General features: G+C 44.0%; 1 protein-coding gene and 1 long non-coding RNA gene across 2 annotated transcripts in view; one reads left to right on the forward strand and one right to left on the reverse strand.

Moving 5' to 3' along the window:
• atrnl1a (attractin-like 1a) overlaps positions 1 to 25,632 on the reverse strand; it is a 251,087-nt gene that overhangs the window by 171,865 nt on the left and 53,590 nt on the right. The window contains 8 exon segments of the mRNA XM_030106400.1: positions 7,852 to 8,049; positions 8,393 to 8,606; positions 12,184 to 12,371; positions 16,949 to 17,081; positions 18,839 to 18,955; positions 19,193 to 19,311; positions 21,218 to 21,429; positions 23,104 to 23,188. Of these exon segments, the coding sequence (XP_029962260.1) occupies positions 7,852 to 8,049; positions 8,393 to 8,606; positions 12,184 to 12,371; positions 16,949 to 17,081; positions 18,839 to 18,955; positions 19,193 to 19,311; positions 21,218 to 21,429; positions 23,104 to 23,188 (1,266 nt within the window).
• On the forward strand, positions 739 to 25,297 carry LOC115399170 (uncharacterized). The gene is made up of 4 exons (XR_003932636.1): positions 739 to 750; positions 4,583 to 4,587; positions 15,302 to 15,309; positions 25,205 to 25,297. It is a non-coding gene; the product is annotated as an uncharacterized LOC115399170 (long non-coding RNA).

Here is a 25,632-nt window from a genome sequence, read left to right on the forward strand (position 1 = left end):
GCTCTCAAACTTTTTCGAGTCACTCGGAGACCCGAACGCCTTTAAAGCTCCATCAACAACAAATATTAGACGCAGCATTTCTTCGACGTCGGCTGGAAATGAATACGACTCAAACCACAGGCGGAACTGCTCCTGTTCTTATTTCCCATCACCTTTCCAATATGCAAGCCTCCATTGAAATTGGGGTATAAGTCGTCTTCATTGACAGGAACAACTCAGAGGAAGCCGAAGTCAACAGATGACGGATGTTTGCGGGAAGTCGGGCGATCGGCCGTCGCCGGCGAGGAAAGAATTGCTCGCTCCCGCCGCGGGAATTTACATCCCATCAAAATTCTCCCAGCGCAATCATCCCGGTGCCACGTGGCGTTCATCACGCCGGGCCTGATGTTGCGGCGTCCCCCGGGTGGCGCGTATCGTCTGGCACCGTCTCGAGCAATCCATTCGCTCCGATGCGGCTTGACAGTTAGCATAGCTACAGCCGCTAGCGCCACAGATCAGCGAGCCTCCATACATAATACATCAAGCCACGGAGCCTAAGCCGCCTTCCCTTCGCTCCACGAGCCGGTAGACACCACGAGGGACACACAAACACACACAAACCACACGCACGCACACATACACATGCACACGTGCGTCTTGTGAAATTGCCTGATGAGAAAATAAGGCCATTTCTCTGCAATGCTAAAACCAATATGAGCTGCAGGAACATAACCATCATCTGACCTCTGAGTGTTTGTGTGTGTGTGTGTTGTGTGTGTGTGTGTGTACGCACCACAAAAAGAATCTTCTACAATCATTTCACACACAAACTTCAGAGATTCTTCTATTTACTGCCATCATGCTGCGTTTTTGAAGGAAATATTTAAAATGAGGAAACTTTCTAACATGACAGCCTCTTTTCCAGAATCTTATCCTCCGACCTTCACGGAATATTCACAGATTCTGCATTGATTGTCTTCAGTTTTGCTAAATTTAGGTCCAGATTTCTGATTTTTTATTACAGCATTTAGATATAAACATTTAACAAATTTGAATGCGACAATTTTTTTTTTTTTGGTTTTGGCCAGATTTACGGTATCTGCAGGGAGTTTTTCCAGAATTCTACCTTTCACTCAAACATTCAAGACAAATATTAAACTGGTTAAGGGTGCTGCAGGCAGGATTCCGCATCTCGCCATCTTGCTTAGGTTTACCAAAGCAAGATGGCGATTTGAAACCCAGCACAGCCAATCCTGTCCTGTTTTCTCTGACATCACGCCCTTAAGCAAGTTAAGCCCCTCCCACAAGAACGTGCGACGAACGCCCCTCACCCAATCATGGTTAGAGCCTTAGGGGCTCTTCTGATTGGTCAAAGATACCTGGAGCTGTCGAGATTCCTTTTCAGCTCAGAACAGAGACAGATGGAAACGCTGCGCCCTCGCGGTAGTGCAATTATGCTACACTCCTAAAGGATTATCAATGGATACTCTAACATTTAATCAAAAAGAAAACACAGAAAACTTAGCACTGACTAGCAAAATCCTGCCTACAGCACCTTTAAATCAGGCCATCAGCTTATTTGCATTCTGAGAATTAAACATTTCACTTGAATACTTAGATTCATCTTTTCTTCTGAAGGTTTGCTTTATTTCAGAGGTTGAATAAATATATAGATGAAGGTCATCTATGAGGCTGATATTTCCCTAATGCACGGTTACTAATGATAACATATTTTAGATGGAAGCCGTTATTCCACACACTCATCTTCCGGAGCAGCAGGTGGTAACTCTCCTCCTGCTGGATGATAACAATTCTCAGTTTTTGTACTTTGATTAAAACCGTTCGGACTGAAAAAGGCCAGTGATGTTCCGTTCAGTTCCCTGAGCTGTTTGGGACTCTATGTTTGGTCTCCGTTGGACGAGTCGCGGTTATCGCAGTGGAAAGCTCGGTTCTCGTGGTGAGCGCGGTCCGGCGCCTGGCGGCAGTCATGTTTCCAGGAGTGGTTTCATCAGCGTTCCCTCCGGGGGACGGCGCCTCCTTTGCCGAGCCGTCTGGCCCACAGCTCCTCCGGAGGGCTCGGCCGATACACCTTCGATTCAACGTCCCCGTGTGAAGCCGCGGCGCTCCTTCCAGATCCGGCGCGGAGTAAATTCTAACCGCTGACAGATCTTTGATTCGCCGCTGATGAAACCCGGCTTTGATGGCGAGCTCCTCATTCCGCAGCCTCTTTCAGGCGCCGCAGTGGAGGGTGTTGCAACAGGAGAGCCTGCAGTCATCCAGCCGCGGATGGACGGAGCTTCTCCATCCACCCAGAGCAGCGGCGGCTTCCAGCTCCACGTGTCTGCAGAGTCCGCCGCCAAACGATAAACACGTTTCTCAAGCGGTCGGCAGAGGGGTGAGTGGTGCTATCGTTCAAAGCAGCTGGAAAATTCAGTCTTTACATGACAAGCAGACCTAAGAAAGACTAAGTCAACTTCCTCTTGTTGACGCATGTTCTCGTTTCTGAAGACAGGAAGCTTCTCGAGGTGACTGAACTCTTTCAGCTGGACTCGGCTGTACGTTTTGGAAGACATTGATCCAAGTGACTTCATCCGCTCACGCTGTTCCTTTGACTAGTTGAAAGGTTGGAAGCTCAGTTCCTTAATCTCCTGGAGTGTGTGATCAACCGTGACCCTTTGAAACTGGATTAGAGAATTTGTTTGGCAGACAACAAAGAACAATGTTGTAAATGGTGTAACGATGGTGGCCTAAAGCTCTCTCTCTCTCCTGAGAGTGCTAATTTAAGTCATTTGAGCTAAAGTGAAAAGAAACACTGGAGGTTTATACCACCGCCTCTCTCCCGTCTGCAGCATCCTTCTTTCTTCTTCACCAAACAAATTCTCTAATCCAGCTTCAAAGGGACATGGTCAACCTCAAGAGATCTGCTTCGAGCTGCACGTGACTCCAGCGATCACCTCCTGGGTCCCAGTGGTTCACTGAGATAAGAAACCTGATCCATTAACATGTAAAACCTTGTCAGAGTTCAAACACATGAGCTGTAGTCAACATGAAGTGATGAAGCCGCTTGGAGACGAGACAAAACCTCTTCCAACATATGACCAAGTCCAGGACTGAATTACTTTGACATTTCCTTTACATTCCTTTAATTCTGTTTGTTTTGTGCAATTCAGCAGTTCACTCTATTATTCTTAGGAAGAGTATTGATTCAGCACTCGGAATGCCAGTCTGATGCCAGTCTGACCCAGTTCCTGTTCCTCCGACTGTTTCCAGCTCAGATTGGGGCGGGCCCATGTTGAAGGTCTTCTGCTTGGTATCAAAAGCTTTAAGTCTCTGGATCTCTATACTGATCTGAGAAAAAGGAAAATCAAAACTGAAAATCCACAGTTTTTCCAGTCTATTGCAGACAATTTGCTTCAAATTGTGTTCAAGAAAGATTCAGTGAGACCTGTGGCGTCTCTCTAAAACGAACCAGCCGTGCCACTGAGCCGCCATGTTGCCCTCGCTACCTGTTTGCAATCGCTAAAATGCTGGTGTGTCTGGTTTAAAGGTGCAGTCGACCAGAAAAAGTGCTGACCAGATCCAGTGCACGAGCGGGTGTTTTGGTTCTGCGTGCGCTGGAAGACGGCCCGCCGCCCGTCGCCGTCAGCAGCGGCGTCCCGGTGGAGCCGTCGTTGACTCTGGCTGCGGCGCAGCAGAAGCAGCAGCTTCTTTCAGCTTCCATCCAGCAGCACTGGAAATGGTGTCATACAGCAGCTGCTCATACATGTGTGTTTATGCATTTATGTCACTGACGCTTGAGGAAACGCACGTCGATGTGAATTTACCCCCGCGGGTTTCGAAAAGGCCTGGGAGTTTGTTTGGGTTTCACTTCAGGCAAGTTATCCGTCCCTCAGTCATTGAGTCGTCACACACTAAAGCTAACTCCCACTGTAAATAAAACACAATGAATAATTCAGCTCAAACTAAGCGTTCGGCGGATGTTTGTGATGTGTCGAGTCTCAAAGGACAAAAGAGGCTGAAGGAGCAGAAAACACAGCTGGACTCATGTCGCAATAAAATTAACTCTGTCATTCTTCGTCACTAATAAATCGGCTGGATCTGTGACTGACCAAACAGATAATTGATCCAAGAAAAAGAGAATGTTGTGTTTATTAAGAGCCATTTGAAGTATTTCATCACACCTTCAACGATGACAAAATCGGAATTTAAATATGAAACATCCCGGCAGGCCCGTTAGCTACCTGAGGTCCTCTAAAACATTCAGCTGAGTTCAGTGGAAGCAGATCTTGTGAGGTTGATGTTATGAGCGGTTTTATCTCCACAAAAGGTCAACCTAACTTGAACATGTCGAGCTACCTTTCATTCTACTCATTGTTTTTTTTTAATCTATGATGTGCAAAATACAATAAAAATGAACAGGAAATTGGAAAGAAAAGCATGTGAAATTGCTTTAAAAAAGCCGAAATGGTTTAAAAAAAGCTAAAATATCTTCAAAAAAAATGCAGACAACTGGAGCGAAACTGCTACATAAGTTATAATAACTGTCAAATAACATGAATGTTCACCATACTGAATGCATGGAAACTTTTTAATGCAACATAAGATACAGTTTCTGTTCCTGTAGCAAAATTATACGAAAAACTTCACAACCTGTTTTCCGCCTCATTTTAAAAGTAAAATGTGTTATACAGCTCTGGTTAAATTTGACTGTGGAAAAGTCACAAAAAACGCTCTTTTGGTCATGAAGGGTTGCCGATACCTGATGTATGTCGTAAATAACATGGGCTATTTGATGCCTGGGACACATGGCAGTGATAATGATCACACCATCACTGTACAGGACTGTTAACGTAAGAAAGAACTCAGCTGGAAGGCAAAGCCTTCCTCTGGCCTGGCCTACCGTGAGGGACTGAGGATCATGGGATTGTTGGCACACGTGGCTGTAATGAGTTTTCTTCACTGCAGGTTTCATGAGAAGGTGATGAGTTTGGACATCTGATACTTTCCCTCCATCAATCAATAGAGGGAGGTTATAAATCTTGTCATTCTTTGCTAATCGCCGCCTATTTAAATGCTGTGGAAAAACAAAAAAGGGTCAAATCATGAAAGATTTTCCAGTATTACATGATTGATGTGCTCCAAAGGTTCTTGACTCAGTCGCTTTAACAAAAAAGCAGAACGTTGAAAAGATTTCAGAGCAGACGAGTTGATGGAAATGTTACGTTAACAGACACACCTGCAGCTGCCAACCTCCCCTGTCTAACTGTTCGAGTGACGTCTTTAAGGATCCGATTCTAAAAGCATCGAGGTGTGAGACTCGAGGGCCAACAGCGTAAAAGCTGTATCTGTCACTGGAGACGTGCACGAGCCTCGTTTCTCTGAGAAAATACGGTCCAGCACAATCGCACCGGGGCTGAAGAATTCCCTCAGCCAGCAAAGCAGCTCCGCAGATTCCAGACCTGACATCTGGCGCTGCATCGAGGCGAATTACGTCTAGAGTGTGTCTCCTGCCCCCGGCCAACGTGAAAGATGGGAACGATACACAAATCCAGGAGACAAATCTATCACGGAGGGGAATAAACCATGTCCAGGTCCAGGTCTGTTCTGGAGAGCATGGATGCTTCTCATTTAGAGTAAACAATAAAACTTCGATAGTCTTTATATCGTACGCAAATCTCAGAACTGAACCGGGATGAAGTCACATTCAAAAAACATATTAAAAAAGTTGCAAATACCATCAGATTTAAACAAATCCGGCCGTTCATTGCTACAGAGGCAGCTAAGTCTTATCTTCATTGCATGATATCTCTCACATTGAATACTGCTTCACAGTTTGGTCCTATGCTGGTGTCACTGCACTAAAGCCAATAGAGCAGCTTTTCAAAAAAGCGATTAAGATACTTGATCAAAAACCTCAGTCATTCCATATATGTGCTCTACTAGAGACATTCAAATATTTATCATTCGAAAGTTTTAAAACCTTTAAGAATAATTGTCTGGTATATGGAGTTCTGAACGGCTTGGCCCCGCCACCACTTAATGGATTTATCAAACAAAAGTCCAGCTTAAAGAGCACTCGCTCCACAGTAAGAGGGGACTGTGTAGTGCAATATCGTGATTGCGAATTCTCAAAGAATGTGCTATCCATTAAGGGCTGCTCCAGTTGGAACGTTCTACCGGTCACAGTAAGAGAAAGTTCCACCTATGTCTCCTTCAAGAGACAACTTAAAGAACGGCTATTACAGCAACACTCGTGTGACCATTAGAGAGTCACCCTGAAATAATACAAGGGAATATCAGTTTTTAACTATATGATGGTGTGAGCATGAATGAGAGTGAAAGGTTTGGACTGTGAATGCTATTCTTTGTTTTTATATTGTATGATTTCTATTGTCTTGTTCCTTGTCTTTTTCCTCTTGTTCCATGTGTCATGTGTTTTGTCTTCATTTGTTTCAACTGTTAAACTTTAATGTAAATGTTTGTTTCTTTGTTTCTTATGTATTGTAATCCCGACCCCAGCCCGTTGGGACTACAGATGGAAATTAGCTTCTTGGCTACAATCTGGCATGTTTACTTTTATGTTCATTAACATGCACTGTCCCAAACAAATAAATAAACAAATGAAATGAAATGAAACTGTGAGGCAAGGGGTCAACCCACTACACCACCCGTCAACAGAGAAGAGAAGCAGAAGGATTCGTGTGACAGAATAACATGTTTCATGACGGACTGAAAAAGACCAACAGCACCCTGCACGAGTGTTTAACGAGCAAAAAAAAAAGAAATCAGATTTCACATAATAAGCTTCACTTTAAGCAACAAAAGGTAAAAAAGTAGCAGAACCAAAGCCTCCCACACACCTTCTGCCACCAAACTGAAATATGAATAATAAACGGAGAGAGGAGCGCTGCGTGAGCATCGGAGGTAAAATGAAAGATGGGAAAACAATCTTGGCTGGAGAGCCGTCTGCACGGCTGCCATCAGGAGAGGAGAACACTCAACAGCCAGGAGAGGGAAAAATCTCCACCATTCCGTTTCTCCAACTCCAGAAACGAGAACAAAGTGACTCTTAGTCAAAGAAATGACAGAAACAGAGATAAAGTTCGGCCTCCAGCGAATACTTTAACCATTTCCAAAACACAGAACTGTTGAACCGTAAAATAAAAACCAGACGCTACAAACAACACCAAGGAAAACCACATTATGAAGTGGGTATTATTGAATACAGGCCGCCACAAAACGGTGCCGGCGCTCAGTGTTTGTAAAGAGTGAAAATACTTAATGAGAGATAATAGCGAGGCCAGAAAACACTGCTTTCCCCGAGGAGCCGTTAATATGAGAGGAATGTTCAGAGACAGCAGCTCCACTTCAGACTGGATCAGCTCTGCGATCGATTTTCTGCCCTGTAGCTACAGGAGAGGTGTGTGTGTGTGTGTGTGTGTGTGTGGAGAGGCGGCGCTGACTGCTGATATAGAAAGGGATCGATAGGAGTCTATAACGCCTCTCGCTCCTGAGCGTCGCTCTCCGGCCGCTTCGCTTCGCCGCGCTCGAGCGTTCTGTCCGTCATCAATCTGCATCGCCGTGAGTCCCGTCAGGCTCAGAGGACTCTGGGACGGCGTGGGAGGAACGCATCCAGACAAGAGGAGGAGACAGCTTCACACACACGCAAATTACAGGCACCAAACTAGCATGAGATGACTGAGAAAACTGTTATAAAATTTACATTTTAAAAGCAACAGGAGGTCAAACAGTTTGCCAGTGACTTCAAGTGAAAGCGCAAAACTTTCGCTGCAGTTTGAGTGTCCGTTTGCGATTGTTATGACGGTGGCGGTCGACCCTAAAGCTCCGACTGAGCCGAGGACGGCGGCGGAGTCTCACCGCTGCAGTCCTGCGTCTGCCACTCCAGGCACTGGCCGTACGGGAAGGAGACGACGTACGCCGAGGAGTCGACGCAGCGCTGCGTGCTGCTGCACCACATGCACTCCATGGCCTGGCTGGTGCAGTTGGAGCAGCTGGTGCGCAGAGCGCACGGCGTCTTGCAGGGCCGGGCGCTCTGGCTCTGAGGACTCCCTGAGGGAGGAACACCAAAACAGACAGAGAGAGGTGAGTTTCACAGAGCGGGGATCTCTCTGAGCTTTTTATTGACGGACTGTATCAGATAAAGCAGCGTTTATGAGGGTAAACACCGAGCGGGCTGAAGCTTAATTCTCTCATTCTGCTGAACATGTATCATCTGAGGACAGAACGAGAAATTCACCTCAGAATCTTCATTTTATTGCTAATTAGTTGAATTTTTGGTGTTACACATTTGATGTTTTCTTTTTTCCACCCGTCTCCTCCCTCCTTCTGTTATCATTGATTATTCTTCTGTCCGGCCCTCCTCTTCCCTCCCTCCCTCCCTCCGTAGTTTTACCTGCGGGTTTCTCACAGATCAGCCCGTCGGTGGTGGCGGTGCAGGGGTTCGCTCTCAGCGCCGCCACCTGCGGGCCGTCCATGTAGGCGCAGAACCCCGAGTCGCTGGGCTCGCCGGCCGCCCAGCGCAGGCTGCTGTTGGTGAAGGGGGACAAGTCCTCCCAGCCCCAGTACGACACGTTGATCTTCCTCAGGCCCACCCAGGGGGACAGGCTCTGCTGGAACACACACACACACACACAGGTCAATTGACTCACACTTTAAATAAATAAATAAATAAAAAGCAACAAAAGACACAAATGTAACAAAATGTAACAATCTGATGCCTTAATACTGATGCTATAGTATAATAGTATTTCTAAAATAAACAAATAAGTACATTGAATATTTAAGTCATTAAAGTAAAGATAATAAATCAATGAAACACTAAGTTGCATGAGATAAAACTGAGATAAAAAATCATAACTATCAGGGAGAAAAGTATAACGAAATTTTTTTTTCATAATAAATTAAAGGAATAAATAAATAGTTTAAGCGAATTATTTTTCATATCGAAAATATTTCAACTAAAAACAAGAACGTACATTATTAAAATACATATATTCATTTAATTTACTTCTACGTTGGTTCAAAATGAAATAGATAAGAAACTACAACCAGAGGGGAGAAAAAATAAACTGAACACCAACAAAATAATCCAACATTGAAAGTTTTCTGCTCTCAAAGCCGTAAATCTCAGACAGGATTTGAAAATATCTTTTACAATGTCGGAATAAACCAGATACAGATGGCAGCTTCTTTTAAGAGGTGGAAAAATCAGAGAAACATGGCTGAAGCGTCTAATTTATGTGATCAGAGTCTGACTGAAAACACAAGGAGAAAACGCAGTAATTCAAACTCAAAGCTTTCCACAGCAGCAGGAACCACGGTGAACTCCGGCAAAACCCCCCAAGACTTCTGTTGTGGGCTATTTTTTATTTTTAGACTGCGGATAAAGACGGGAAATAATGAGCTGCAATTGTACGCAGTTCACATCTAGAAAACTGAATCGTCCCAGAAATACAGAGAAGAAAAACGGCGACAGTGAAGAAGATTCCTCCTCCACGAGGAGGAGGCAGAGTTAATGACAAACGCCACGCTCAGGGAACGACTGACAAAACACGTCTGATTTATTTAGTGAAGGCTACACGGGTGTGCAGTGGTTCGCACTCCCACCTCGCAGAGGGAGAAGCTGAGGTTTGAGTTCGGACTTGGGGGGATTTTTTTTGTCTACAGTGTAAAGATCATGCATTTGAGGTTATCTGGTGGCTTTAAGGCCTGTTTACGTGACGTTTCAACTGAAAATGCATCCATTTAGCTTCAGTAAAATTTCACGTTTCTAAGGCAACGTTTTGAAAATGATGTCCGTTTACACCAGAACGACAGAAACACTGAAAATGATGCATGTTGGGTGTTTTAGCAGCATTTCCATAAAGTAGCATTTTTTTCACCCCGTCTCTATTCCTTAGGAGCAATTTTGAAATATCAATGAACCCCCAAAATATGACAAAACTTTGATATTTTCACTTGAAACCAGTGTTGTGTTGACAGCCTTTAAGAGGATCAAGGCTGTGTTTGATTGTCTGTTTCCAAACAACAGTTCTACCAAATTTTTACAGAAATTTCTCGTAAAATTGTGCATCATCATTTGAAAGAATCTCTGCAGAACTAAAACAAGTTCAAATGCAGAGTCCACAAGGAGATGTTAATATTTAGCTTTAAGAAACCTTTTTTTTTTTCTACATGACATTGGAACAATAGCAGGCCTGCAGACGCTGTGACACTTCCACAGAAATACAGAAGTCAGGATGAAGCCTCCAGCTCTGTGTGAAACATCCAGAAGAAAGACTCTTCTGGTTTCTTTTCATTTTTCCTTTCTATTTCAGTGTTTTCAATCAGGGTTCTTCTCAGAGACCCCCGCTGTGAAGAGGCATCGACCTGACCCTCCAACAATTTGAAAAACCTTCACCGATGCCCACAAAAACAAAGGGAAACTCGTTGCCGTCGACTCCTGGGTTTTACGGTCCGCCTGTGTGGTCAAACACATTAAAGTTCATCGCTGAAACTTCAGCCGTAAACATTTACGAGAGGAAACTTCAATCTGCGAGAGAGCCGTCCGTGGATATAAAGGAGTAAACACACTCGGCTGCCAGCTGCTCCGCACACATCTGGATTCACACTTTTATTCCTGATCTTTGATTTTTAGACCTCAGGGTTACATTTTGCTAATCTGAGTTATGGATCACTGCTCCGCTGGTTTGGTTTATTGATTATTCTTTGTGACGCGCTGCTGCTAAATCACTCCGGTTTTACGGTCTCTGCTCTGCTCCGTGATGATAATGAGCGGCTCTAAATTTACGGCGTTAAGGTAACACGATGTCTGGCGTCTGCCATAAATCAGAGGCGCCGTGGTGGATGTCGCGTCAGGGAAAATAAACTCCTGGGATCAGTCCATTTGTCCGTATTAATCCACAGGACGGTATTTTACGGACTGACGGGAAGCGAAGCGGCTTGGTGACAGCTGATCCACCTGTGCTGCCGTCGCATCCGACTCTGGACTGAAACTTAGTATTAATTACATCTTTTTCAGTCAAGGAGAATCCAGGTGGGAAAGATCTGATTTCAGACGTATGAATTACAGATCTGTTGAAACCTTTGTAGTTTCTGGAGCAGAGGATTAGGATTCTTTTTTTCTTTTTTCCTTAAATGTTTCATGGTTGCAACTACCAATGTCCCAATGTAACCTTTAGGAAAACTTAAAACTGTCCAAATTCGTAGAAAATGCAATTTATATTCAAATTCAATTCAAACTGCAAACTTTTTCATTTTTGGTAATTTTCTGGTGTGTGTGTGAGTTTCCTCCATTTGCTAAAACTGCCATCAGTGTATCGTGGATCTTTTCTCATGGGAGCTGTGATTGGCTCCAGCTGTCAGTCAGCGATATCCCGTCGTTCCAGACAGTGCAAAGCTCTATTTCGTGACATGTAAGTCGTCTGGCGTTATAATTCACATGACCAAAAAGAGCAGCTGATAGTCCGGAGAAAACTGCATGAATAGAATCAGAGATTTTCCAAATCATGACGAACGATTTAGTCTGAGATGCAAACAAGAAGCTTCGGTTGCGCTTTGGGTGTCTGTTCACATGACTGCGGCGCACCGAAAGTGCAACTTTTCGAAAACGTGCCGACTCCATCTCCGTGGAAAATGGATAAAAACGCAACTTTTCTGAAAGGCCGCTCCTTTTGCAACACGGACGTAGTAAAACAGATCATCTGCACATTGTGCGAGTAGACAGACACTAACAACGGCTCAGACTGTCATCAAGTCAATGTGGGAAAAGCCACTTTCTGAGAACACTCAGGTTTCATTAGAAAAACAACTAACAGCACCCACTAGTGGCCTGGCATACTCACTACATCACTTGGTTTTAGTCTTTTTTAAAAAAAGTTTAATAAGTTTTTCTGATTCGAACGTAGGGAATAAAAAGTTCTGAAGTGAAAAACAAATCCCTGAGAAAACTCCTTCAGCACAAATATTTTCTCACAGTTTTCCTCCAGAAAGAAACATTTGCTCAGAACTTCGAGCTGACGTATGCTTTCTCACTACTTTTTCTTCCTTTGAATTGAACGACTTTGTTGATTTTATACCTTTGTCTCACCTCGAGGCACAAAGCGAGTGGAAAACAGTGAATATCATGCAGGAGTCCTCTCCCATTTCTTTTATTTATGAAGGCGCTGCGGCGCACAGACCCACCTTGTCTTGCAGCTGATACTTCTGTAGCTCCTCCAGAACAAAATTGACCTGTTTGTCTGTGAGCAGGGAGGCGATGTTTCCTCCCAGGTTTTTGCAGTAGTGCTGGGCGTTATCGTAGCTCTCCCTGCTGGAGTTGATCCTCAGGCAGGCCTCCCCGACGTGGTGCCAGCCCTCCCCGCACAGCTGGCCTGCACACAGGAACGAGCCGGCCGCCCGGTCAGAGCCGCGCGATACAACAGCCATTCTCCATCAGCATTGCATCAGTCAGAAAACATGATTATCTGAGGCGTACGAGGCCAAGTTTGTGTCGTCTGAGGGCAATAAAACTGGAATGAAACAATCCAGACGCTAAACAACATCAGACTTATTTGATGTTGAATTAGCAGATGATTCAGGTCCCGTTTATTCAACGATTAAAGTGAAAAAACAAAAAATCTGTTTTCGTTTCAGAAAAATGATGCTTTCAAAAAGTCCCAGAAAAAAAGCACTTCTAAATATTGTGTTAGCATGTGATGAAAGTGCTAGTTTAATTTTGCGTTCAACTTAAAGTATAAATTAACATGTTGCCGTCACGTATGATCCAGACGGTTATAGAATTTCTCATCATACCACTAAGTAGCTTTTTGAAAGTCATCATGGAGACATACAGAGCTACAACATTATTCATTTTTGCCAAACAATATTTACAAGCTTGCAATTATTAGCAAGCAAAAACTGCAATCATCACTTACTGCTGCACCTGACTTTTCCTCTCATTAGCTTGCTAGCATGTTCACACGCTCACTGGTGTTCAGCATGCAGACTGCATGTGTGGAATATTATGACAATGTCCTGGATATACTGTGTTAAACAACATCTCTTCATCTTTTACATTTTATTTCTCCAAGCAACTCATTTTGGCTCAACATATCAAATCATGCCTGAACTTGAGAGAACTGAACATGCAGCAGGTGCAACAGTCAGACTCTTCGTTCCGAGCGGTTTTACGGGCGTTTACTTGCTGTTGCTGATCGAACTCATGCTTCTCTTTCAGTGTCAAAAATGTGCTTCATGTGAATCCAGGCCTCGGTGATTTATGAGAACATGAGAGCGGGCAGCACATCCAAGGCGAGAGTAACTTTATTTCTCCCATGGGGGAAATTAGTTGTGCAGCCAGTAAACACAACAAACACCATCATGTGTGTCGGAAAAAGCAAAAGAAAAAGAAAAAAAAAAAAAAAAAGGCAATTCGGTTGAATAGACCTGAGATGAACAGTCGCCAGCGGCTGGAAGGAATAAGTTTTGTCAGATTGTGCTTCAGGAAATTTCGCCTTCAGTAACTGAGACATGCAGATCGCCCTGGGCTGTCTCTGTCATCTGATTGGCTGTTAGCAGAGTGTTAGCCCCGCCCACATCACTTCCTGGTTGTACCTGCAGTTCGCTGTGAATGTGTTGTCTTCTTGAAAAAAGAAAAGAAAAAAGAAGGGGAAAGGGAGACGTAGAGGAAAGAAAACGATAGGAGGAGCGAGGAAGATGAGGAGGGACCAGCAGGAGGAGCTGAAGAGAAGATGAAGAGGAGTGGAGGGAGAAGACGGAGGATTAACTTCTCATCCAGGATCAAGCGGCGGGTGAAGAGATGTGCTCGATTTGTTTCAGGAGTCGCCGTCCGGACGCCGCCTCGTCACCCGGTCCCCGCCGACCCACCCGACTCCCACCAGGTAGAAATAATAAACACGGGCCGAGTGGAAGCCGCAGATAAATCCGGCCAGGAAAGGCGTCTCGGCTCTTATCGGGGGTCACTGAGGGGGACGATAATAGCGGAGGGGCCGTTCAATTAGCCGCCGTGAAAGGATGAAAGGAGGGAAAAGTCATTCTGCCTCCGCTGAGCACCGCCGTTTATTTTGGTCCGCCGGTCTGATTACATTCACTGCCCCATAATGGCTTCCATCAGCCGCCTCTCAGGCTGCAGACGAGGAGAAAAAAATACCTGCTTTCTTCATTTTTTCTACCTGCACGCAAACAATAATCGACCGACACGAGGAGAAAGACGAGGAGAAAGACGAGGAGGAGGAGGAGGAGGGTGAAAATACAGATGAACTCAAGAGGGGAAGATAAACATGTCACCTAATTCTGAATAATCAGCTGGAACAGCGGCCTTCCTTTACCGTAAGTTTCAGACTAGAAGTCACTTTGTTTTGTTGCTTTTTTTTTAGTTGTTTGGTTTGAACATAAAAGCTGAGACCACTAGATGTCGCTGGATGACGTTTCGGTGTTACTGTACCGTCGACAAAGGAACTAATTCACAGAAGGTTCAGGAGCAGCCGCTGCTGCATCACGGTCATCAATAAGCGTGATTAAAAAAAAACGTGACTTTATTTGAACTGTCAAGTTTCAAGAGCGCACTGATCAGAAAAGCTTCACGTTCACACGGTAACACTTTGAAAACGATGTCCGTTCACACAGAAATGTCAAAAAGTAGCAACTTGTCCACCGGAGGCGGACGCAGAACGCTTTCAAAAAGTTCCACCACAAGAGCCGCTTTCATAAAGTGTCATTTCCAGCAGCTCCAGAGCACCGTTGTCATAGAAACAGACATCCAAAACACATACGTTTTTCTTTTTTCCACTTGAAAATGTCTTGAAAACGAGGTTTAACACACCTTCCAGTGGAAAACCAACTTCAGGACCAGAGTGAGTCAATAAGAGTTAAATAACTAGACCACACTGAATTATCTTCAGACTTTTCCACTAGCCTGGTGTTAAACATGCAGCCACCAACACACACAAACACACACACGGCTTCAGGACGCTCCCACTCATAAACACCCTCATGCATCCGTACATGAGGATTAACATGTACTTCATACATATTGCCTTGGCGGCGGAGGGAAGGAGGCCAATTAGACGTGTTTACTGGCTCCTCTGAATATGGATCCTTGGCCTGCCCACAAATCCGAGCCCACAATTTTTTTTGCGGCGCGGCGCCGTCGGCTGGAGCTGCTCGGAGTTTGACTTCAGCGGGAGCGAAGTCAAACCTTGTTGTTGGGATCCGGCTCGGCGCCGCCTGGTGCTGAGGGCCTTTCTGCACAGCGCGGCACCGAGGAGAGGACGGCGCTGGACTGGTTCCCTCTCATGTGAAGAGCTCGGAGTGCATGAAGCGCTGAGGGCTCTCACCATGTGCAGAGAGGAACAACGCCTTTGATCATTTACACAACAACTGCAAGATTCTCTCTTTCGTTTGGTGGAATTGATCCAGTTTTTACAGACTTTTTGTTGCCATCGAATTGAAAAGAGTTAATTTTATCGGCGTTAATTCATTTAGTTCCATTGTTCATGTTTGTTTTTGAGATTTGGTAAATCTTTACTCTCTATTTCATTTACAGCTAACAGTGTCCCAACTTTCTGTGAATAGGGGCTGATTTGATTCGATATGGGTCACTTCATTAAAAAAATCTAACTGCACAGTGAGCAAAAAAAAAAAATTGCATTTAGGTGAGAATCAGATCTGAACATCAAGACCTGCAGTGCACACGTGGCCTTTTCTTCAGGTGCATGCATTCGGCATCAATGGTTGGAAACTCAATTTTCTTGTTCAAATTCAACGTTAAATAAGAGTTTGATGATTTTAGCAGATTACAAAGGACCACGTGTAAAATTAGAGTTTTAAAAATAGCAGAAACTGCAGTTTCAAACCGTGCAAAGCTCTTTCCAATTCATCTCTGGATGTTTCTGCCTAATTTTCCCAGTATATTTATTTCAATACACGTCACAGGACAGCAGGTGGACACTATTAAATTACTAATTTCTCAGTCTTTGAATTATTTGAGTTTCATGTGGTTCTTCAGTGGCTCCAGGCAGCTTTTACCTACTTTTCCATAAATAATCCTTGTTTTTAAAATGTAAAATTTGTATTTTCAAAGATAGTTTTATCTCCTAACTAAAATTGACTCGAAAAAGTTAAAATAGCTGAAACTGTTATTCTAAACCGACAGCATTAAACTGGAGCCACGGGGCAGAAAATAGACAAAGATCAAGAGAAAATTACCACTAATAACGCACATGATGGAGGGAAAACAGCGTGCACTCACAGCTGGCAACCACATCAACTGTAAATGGTGAAATAAATATTAACTTGTTTTCCAAAACTCACACCAGCACACTGTTCTCCACCGAGCTGCATGTTGCACACAACTTTTCCCCGGGTTGCATAATGTGCAACAACCTAGAAATCTACAAGGAGAATAAATATCCAGATTGGTTAAAAAAACGCTTTGCATCGGCATCTTAAATAAAACAGCAGTTCGTGAACAGCTTGGGAAAAGTCTGGGAGACTTTTAATAATGTATCCGCCGATGGATCCGTGCGACATCTGTGGTGCAGTTTGAGAAAGTTTATGCATGCATGTCTGCATGTGTGAGATTGTTTACATGGGAATCTGCATGTGGCCTGAATCTACTGCAAAAACACACGTCAGAAACCCAGTGACTGCACGAGTTGAATCTGGAGTTCTGGAAACTGTCGGACGATTTGGGTGACTTTATAAAGCGAGTTTGTTCCTGAGTACGATTGTTCCCGGGCTGTAAGGCTCATCTATCGGCACACAGATCGTATACAAGAACGCTAAATAAAATGCAACTGTTGGCACTCTCAGTGAAAAACGGTTGTAATTCCATTTACACGGCGCCGGGGCTCGGAGCCACTGAAAACACAACCAACCGGTAATGTGGAGGTGTGTGTGTGTGTGTGTGTGTGTGTGTGTGTGTGCATGTGTGTGCGCGTCTCCTCACCGGGCAGCGCCTGACACTCCTGCTGCTGCGAATCCCACTGGCAGTTGGTGTTGAGGGAGCAGCTCCTGCAGTTCACCAGCCTGAAACACTCCTGCTCCTCCCGGCGCTTACACCGGGCCGGCTCCGTCACCGACTGCACACACACACACACACACACACACACACACACACACACACACACACACACACACACACACACACACACACACACACACACACACACACACACACACACACACACACACACACACACACACACACACACACACACACACACACACACACACACACACACACACACACACACACACACACACACACACACACACACACACAACACGAGGAGAACGATATTTACATATCTCATCAGCGGCTTCTCTTCCACAGCAGACGGAATGAAACCAAAGGAACAAACATGAGACGCAACAAACGACAAGACGCGAACAAGATGTTGATGTTGAGGAAATTTATATTGATCCGACTCACATCTCACTCTTCTGGTTTCAATCAATAGATCTTAGATCATCTTAGTCATATATATGCAGGGTTTGAAAAAAAAAAAACGGTAACACTTAATTGTTTGAAGCCGGGGGGTGAAACATAAGGCCCACGGGCCATAACAAGTCCATCTGAGAGTCTATTACGGCCGACCTAATGCCCACACACTGTAACAACTGGAATTTAACAATCTACTTTATTTTTCCCTGATATATTTAGTGGTGATCACGCTTTACCTGAAACAGAGACCTGTGAAAGCGAGTTCATCCCTACAACGGCAGAATTAGCACTGGAGCTACGCTAAAGCTAAGGAGGGTGAGTTTGAGACTTTAGTTTTGTCAACATCAATACAAAGAGAAACACGGTGGCAGTTTTTTTTTTTTTTTTTTTTTTATGGCCAAGAACAGGACAATCTTGGCTCGCGTTCGCTTGACAACATGTAAAGTGAAAACACGTCACTTCAAAAAGTAGCGGCGCCTCTGAGGACCGTTGTTTTCACTTGAAGACGCCAAGAAAAGGAGGCCTTGATTCATTCATTAGATTTTCCGAAGAGAAAATAGAAGCTCGGAATGGAGGAGAGGCTTTTTAGGATGTTCAATGGTTTTTTTTTTTTTTTTGTTTTTATTCACCAGGAGTTAAAAATGACATGTTTTTCATTTTTATGTTTAATTACACTGGTTTAAACTGTTTTTTAAAAGATGTTTGAATAAAACTCAAATTCAATATCATTAATAGTATTGAGAGTTTCAAGTAAATATTTATTTTGCTATAAACTTTAATGTACTTTACAACACAGTCATTTCGAGGCATTTTTACAGAGGAAAACGCCCTTTTTTTCTAATTAAAATCTGTATGAGAAGATTTTTACTGCAGTTTTCTCATAAAGAAGACACTTGTCTTGCATCTCTTGCTTCATTAATAGAGAAATGTGTTGCTACAGCAATCCCATTTGGTTACCACTGGGCTATTTTTACGTATCTTCTGTTATTTCAGGTTTTATATTGCTTATATCTTTTATTTTCATGAATTCTGTTTTTTCAATGTATTTTAGTTTGATGCACTTTATTGTCCCTCATGTAGGATTTCTGTAGCTTCACTCCTGTTTTAAACAAGTAAAAACCAACTTGAATAACAGTATTTTCACAGTATTTTTGGGAAATAGTTCTGCAGTTTAATGCTGTAGAATTCTGATTTATCAATGATCTTAAAGTCTTCACCTTTTTTCAGCAAAAAAAAAAAAGACTTTCATAAAAGGGATTAAAAGGAGTGAGCGAAATGCAAATTTGCACTGGCATCGACCCTGATTTCCATGTAAGCTGAAGATTTGACTCTGAGATGTTTGACCTGAGCCCGACCTGCAGCCCCGACAGGAAGAGGGAGAATAATACACACATGTCCTCTCCTCCGGGCTCCGTGCTTCCACAAGCTCAGCTGATGCTCAGACAACATGGATGGAGGTGGAGACAGAGACAGAGCGCCGCCATGCTGCTGGGCCAGCTCCAGAGTCAGCTACACACACACACACACGCACACACACACAGACACACAAGCAACAAGCAGCCAACACACACATAAACACACACAAAAAAGAAACAAGACTTTAAAAGAAATACAGTAAGTGCAACTTAAAAAGCGTTAAATGCCACAAAAGCGCGTCCTTCCTCTCAGATACAATACGAAGAGCGAACGTCACGCTCGGTGTGTGTTGTTGTCGGCGTGATGGGGGTGTTACCGGCGGTTACTGACCACAGTGCAGTTGCTGGAAGCGGAGATGCACTTCCTGTCCTCGCACCACTGGCAGCCCTGAGTGTTGGCCGTGCAGCTGGCGCAGTCGGAGAACCGGAAACACTGCTCGTCTGTGCTGTCTGCAGGGAGACGAGACGAGACGGGACGAGGCGGGAGACTCACTGAAGACTGGATGGACCAACGGGTGGAAGCCACTGATCTGTGTGACCAACTCTAACTGTGCAGACGACCCACGTCTCTACAGATCAGTGTCAGAATATGAACCGTCCAGAACCCCGAGGTCCTCAGGAGGAGGTTTACTGAAATACTCACTTCTTCTAAAACAGGACTCAAAACACTATATCTGCTCAGGCTTTCCACAAAGCAATGGGTTTTACTTATTAGCTTTATCTCAAAGTTTTTACTTTATCTATTCTCTTTCTCAATCCCTTTGTTTGAATATGTTTCTTTGTAAAGTAGTGTGATTTCCCTTGAGTCTGAATGATGCTGAATAAATACATACTGTGTGTATGTTGGAAGGTATTCAATTGAATTAAAACAATTTCCAGGTTTTGCTAATTTTTCAGGAATTTCATCATTTTAGAAACACACCTTTGCACGAATCAAAACTACAAAGTGCAAAACTGGAGGTGTAACAATATATGAACTCACAGTAGATTTCCTAGTGAAAGTTTTGAACTCCTGCCCCTCACAGCTGATGGCTCACTCTCACCTCCACATATAGAGCTGCTGTGGCCTCGACTCTCCGCCAGCAGGCTGACAGAAACGGTGTGATCACACCTCAGTCACAAAGCTCAACCTGTCGATCAATCTCCCGACGGTTCACGAGGAGTTTGTGAAACAAAAAATAGCCAAAAGCAAGCTGATCAGGCGTTTCACTGGAAGTCTGCTCTACAGCCACGACTTTAACTTCAGTGAATGTACACGCCAGCTTTTACAGGTGAATATGAATCTGTGCATTCATGATAAAACACTTAAAAGCCGAGGAAACATACTGATTGATGTGTCTATTAAATAAACTCCCACGTGCAAAGGTAGCCGGCATGGTGTTTTAATTCCCCGGCACCCATGTGGATTCGTTCTGCAGCTGACAGTCGAAGGATTTCCGTTAATTACTTTCTACGTAAACGGCTGCGAGACGCCCGATGGCCGAAAACCTGAAGAGTGACTGCAGCTACATCTGCTTCAGGCCCGTCGTAATTACTCTGAAATTAGCTAATTGTTCCAAAGTTGACCTTGTGCGTCTATAATTACAGAATGCAAACAGACTTCAGAACGTCGGACCTTCGGAATAATTACCGTTCTCATGAAAACTGAGCCCCGTGGGAAGAACGCTGCTGTGAGGATGTGAGTTCGGCTGCCGTCGGGCAAAATGAGTCCGACAATGGAAACAATGAGCCAGTTTGAGATGAACAGTGGCTGGAAGGAGGTTTAAAACCTGCCAACGAAACAGTTTCCGGGAAACGTTTGTGGCGTTTTAGGTTTCAGTTTCCAACAGCAGTAGGAGAAACTGAAAACACAACTTCATGACAGCGTCTCAGGGTGGAACTTTCTGAAAATGCTCCGAATCAGTTTCCATGGAAACAGGAAAAAAAATGCAACTTTTTGAAAATGCTCTGATTCCATCTCCGTAGGAGAAGGCACGTTTTTAAAAATGCTGTGATTCTGTCTCCATGGGAACCAGGAAAAATGCTACTTTTGAAAAAGCTCGGATTCCATCTCTGTAGGAGAATGGAAAATTGTGACTTTTTGAAAAAGTCCTGATTCCATCTCAATGGAAATGGGGGGAAAAAGGCAACTTTTTGAAAACATTTCACATGGTGTAACCTTTGGGAAAATGCTCCGACTCAGTCTCTGTGGAAAACGAGGAGAACTTTTCTGCTCCTGCACACCTCAGCTGGACTACAGTGTTTTCAGCATTTCTCCCATTTCCGTGAAAAAGAACATCGCGTCGTTGTATAAACACACACGTTTTCCAAAAGCGATACCCTCTCACTTGAGACTCGGTGTCTACCAGTGACCTACCAGGCCGTGAGGGGCAGAAAGGGGCAGGTGAAGCGTCATCCGGTGGCCTCAGCTCCCAGGGGACACATCTGGCTTTGAGCCAGCGGCAGCGCAGACCCGGTCCAGCGCCGGCGCATGCGGCCGGGCTGCGGAAGGCCAGGCAGGAGGGGGGAGTGTAGGCCAGCACGTCGTTGAGAAGAAGACCAGAGAACCCTCCGAAGATGAACATGGAGCTGGCGAAGGAAGCAGACGTAGAGAGGATTACAAACATATGGCTCTGGCTGGAAGAGACACAGTGGAAGTGGCAGCAGTGTTCAGAAACAGCTTTTTAAAAATAAACCTTGACTTTGGAGTGCAGAGGAGGGGGAGGGGAGGCAGCGGTCCAGAAAGAGTGGTTTGAAGCTGGTTTTTGATGTTCAAAGCTGACATTTCAGGGCTCAAATCTGACTTTTTGGTGGGGAAATGGTGCTAAAGGGTCACAACAGTCCCAGCACGCTGTGATGGAGCAAACTTTTCACTTTACCAGCCGGGGAAAGTAGAGAAAGTAGGATTTCATATGAAAGAACATGACACAGGCTCAAAATCACAGATTTCCCAGGTATTCAGTGTTAAACATGCTGGATGTGTGGGATTTAGTTTGTTTCCAGAGCAGTAAACAGAGTTGCACCACTGATGGCCTGTGGGGGGCAGTGTTGTACACTTGAGCAGGGGTCTCAAACATAAGGCCCATGGGCCAAAACCGACCTGCAACAGGCTCCACATCTGGCCAAACGAGCAGGCAAACTGTAAAAATGTCAAGGGAAACTTTTGAACAAATTTCTTTGAGACTGTCGATGAGTTATCGGGATTCTGCCATGAAAGACAGATGGACTAGCTTTAGCCTCAAAGCGATGCTATCAGGGATATTTGGAATTACACGCATAATGAAACAGCGAACTGGTTTTATTGAGGCTGTAGAAGTAATTCGGTTTGGGCGAAGATAAAATATTATCTGCATCACAAAAAAAAAAAAAAAACTTGCAAGTTTACATTCAAATGTTTTACGGCTCTATTTTAACAATCAGGTCCAATCAAGATTAAGTTTGACACACCAGCTCGAGGAGGTATATTAAGTTCGTCTTGGTCACTACAGGTTCTCTTTCATGTTGGAAGGCCGCAGTGAAGTGACGGTTATTAAGGGAGTTTGCAATCTGCTTTTTTTTTTGTTTATTTGTTTTATTTTTCGAGGGGAGCCAAGAAAATAAAATCTGTAATTACATTGAATAACAAATTCTAGGTTGTCTTTCCAGTCATCTTTATTAAAACGGCCATAAAGTGATTAAATTATTAATATCTCATATTTACAAACTGTATCCAATGACCAACCTTCCTGTGGGACTCAGGATGCTGACACAGAAAAAAAAAATAACAGCAACAGAGGTAATAAACCAAACGACTGTGCTGATAAATAAAAAAATCCTGGTGTTTTACACACCGGTGTGTCTACTGTATATATTTAGAAGGTGAAAATAAAGTTACTGGTGAGGTGAAGGAGTGACAGCAGACACTTCAAAACAGAAAGCTTCAGAGAAGTCAGAGAAGTGAGCGGTGGAAAAAAAGAGAAAAGAAAAGCGTAAAGTGAAACTAAATATAACGGTGAGGTGAAAACATTCGCGATCTACACAACAAAACAGGAACCCGAGGAAGGAGGAGAGGCGGAGAAGAAAGTCAAAACCCAGACGCTGAAAACGTAGAGGACACTGTGGGAAAACATCAAGGAGAAGCAAAGCTGTGCCAAAAGACTAATGCAATGTGAATAGCTGATTTACATATAGGGACAAGTAATTTAGTGGAAGCTGGCGTTAAATACAGAGTCTTGAAATGAAGCGGTGCGTGTCCTTATAAAGAAAACACGAGGAGAAACTCACCCGTTGCTCACGACAGCTGAGTGTCCAAAGCGGTTGACGTCGCGGTGCAGCGCCGGTCTGGGGAGCAGCGTCCACTCGTCACAAGCTGAGGGCGAGCAGAAGAACACGTCTCTGAATAACACCAAATTAGAAAGATATCGACTGAGATCAGCACGCAGCGGGCTGAGAAAGTTTCTTCAACTCCACGGAAATGTAGGGAAACACAACTTTTCAGAAACGCTGCCACTGTGCGTGTGTAGCAACATGCAGAAGTAAATAAACAATGTTTTCCTCCAGAGTATCATGACTCTGGAGTCGACTGTCAGCTGTAATTACAATCTAATTTGGTGGTCTGTCCAAATGAATGTCAGTTTACTCGCTACTGCTAATGTTTACAGCGTATTGTTCTCAAACACTGGCATGTAAACAGGCCGAAGGTTCCTCGTGCTCACGGACGTGACTTCAGGTTACAATCAAGCTGAAAGACAAATGAGCACTACTGAAGTGTTTGTATTTTGCTTATTATATAGTTTCCTGATTTGCAGCCCTACTTCTCAGTCAAGTGAAATACACACAAATGATATTGAAGAGCCCATATTAAGCCAAATTAAAGCTAACTGAGGTTGTTTGAGTGTGCTAACAGAGCAGTCTGTTGGCACAGTAATGTAACTCGAAGAAACTGCATCGTTTTGCTTAAAATTGCGTTTTGTATTTTCTTCACCTCTGGAAAAAAATCTGGATTATCACTCTTATCCTCTTTCCAACCATCAGATACACCTACAGCAAAGCTATTGGCTTCCTTCCTATCAATATTTATTGTGACTTCCCATGTGGGAGGTTCGTCAGCAAAGGGGCGGGGCTGGTCGATACTGGCAGTCGGTAATTGGTTGTGGGGTTCGCTTTCGAAAGCCACTGAAAGATGGTCAACAAGAACAACTAGAAGTGATGGAAGAGTTTGAACAAAAGAGTGATACAAACTCTTTTTGTGTATACGTGAAACACAACTCTGTCTATAAATTGCTAAATTGATCATCCATGCCTCAAGAAAAAAACCTACATAGTCCAGAAAGTCAGTATACTATTGTATATGACCATATGAAGCTGTAAAAATCATGTCTTCTTGAAAGAAAGTCTCATTTTGAAAGTTTCAGTGTTCTTGAAAAAGGGCAAAAGCTCTGTTCCATTACATATTTTAGATGATTTTTCAATAAATCCGGGTGGAAGTGAAATTGTGATTAGTGATATTATATGACTGGTGTTAACAAAAACTTTCATTTCCTCACGAACAGGTACAGAAAATGTTGAGGGAAAAACTTCACCGTGTTCAGCCAAAAGAGTTCCAGTTTCGTGTTGAAATATTCCACAATAGGAATAACACATTCAAACAGGATGAGCACTAATATGTGAACCGCAGTTCAACCCGCTTCACCCAATTCCATAAAAAGTCGTGATTTTCACCTTTTCGCTCGAAACGACATGGAGAAGATATTCCGAGAGATGATTTCATAAAACACATCCCAGTGAAGCGCCCGGCTCTCACGTCCTCGGCGTCTTTTACTATATGGATTTTACAACTCTCCAATGTTTTAATGACCTCTGCGTACTCCCATCGTGTTAATATGAAAATGGCTTTCGGTGTGTGTGTGTTTGTCTGTACTGTGCCCGTGTAAACGTGCCATTTACTGTATAAGGCGTCCCGGACGTCAACACAGCCCGTGGAGTTTGGGCAGCGCCAGGTTGCTAACGGCCCCGTTAAGCAGTGTGTTAATTGGGGGCGCTTGTTTTAAGAGCGATGGACCCAGCAGAGGACATGGCGGGGGTAGAGAAGGAGAAAGGAGAGGGAGGAGAGGAATCAAGAGGCCCTGGAAGTGAAGAAAGTTTGTCATTTTCCTCGTTTGCTGTAATTTTTAGCAAAAGTTTGCTCCGACAGGTGATTTTGAGATTTTCCCTTTTTGATGTCATGCGGGGGAAATAAGCACTTCCTCTGGTCGTGGATGCTTCCTCTGACCAGGCAGATGAGTTCTGCGTTACTGTACAAGTGAAGAATTTCAGTAAATCCGCCGTAAACATGAGCACATGGCACTGGGAAGCTGCATCTTCTCCCCGAGACGGGCGAGAACAGACACAGCCTGTTCTCATTAGAACTCACTGGAGGGACTTTTAGACTGGCTGCGATTCAGGAGCAAGGCTGGATTTGGGGGAAATACAGTCTGCACACGATGTTGTTAGACAATCATTAAAAAACTGGATAATATGGGATAATATTCAATATATCAACCAAACCAACCAGAGACAATCGAGCACTTGTAAAACTTCTCAAAAACACTTAAACTCAAAAATGTCTGAGCTTCGATCGAGCTTACAAAGAATCTTAATAGTTTTCGAAGACTGTAACAGTGAACCCGCGAGCCGAACAGCTCATCAGACAGCTGCCATCAGCTTTAAATGGTTCACGCCACTGTGAGGATTTGAACTTGTGATATCCTGCCGTCTATTTCCAGATCTCGCGCACAAGCAGCTGTTTTGTCAGCTAAACATCAATATAACCCA

This window comes from Salarias fasciatus, chromosome 13 (genome assembly GCF_902148845.1).
Source record: "Salarias fasciatus chromosome 13, fSalaFa1.1, whole genome shotgun sequence".
In the NCBI taxonomy this organism is placed as follows: Eukaryota; Metazoa; Chordata; class Actinopteri; order Blenniiformes; family Blenniidae; genus Salarias; species Salarias fasciatus.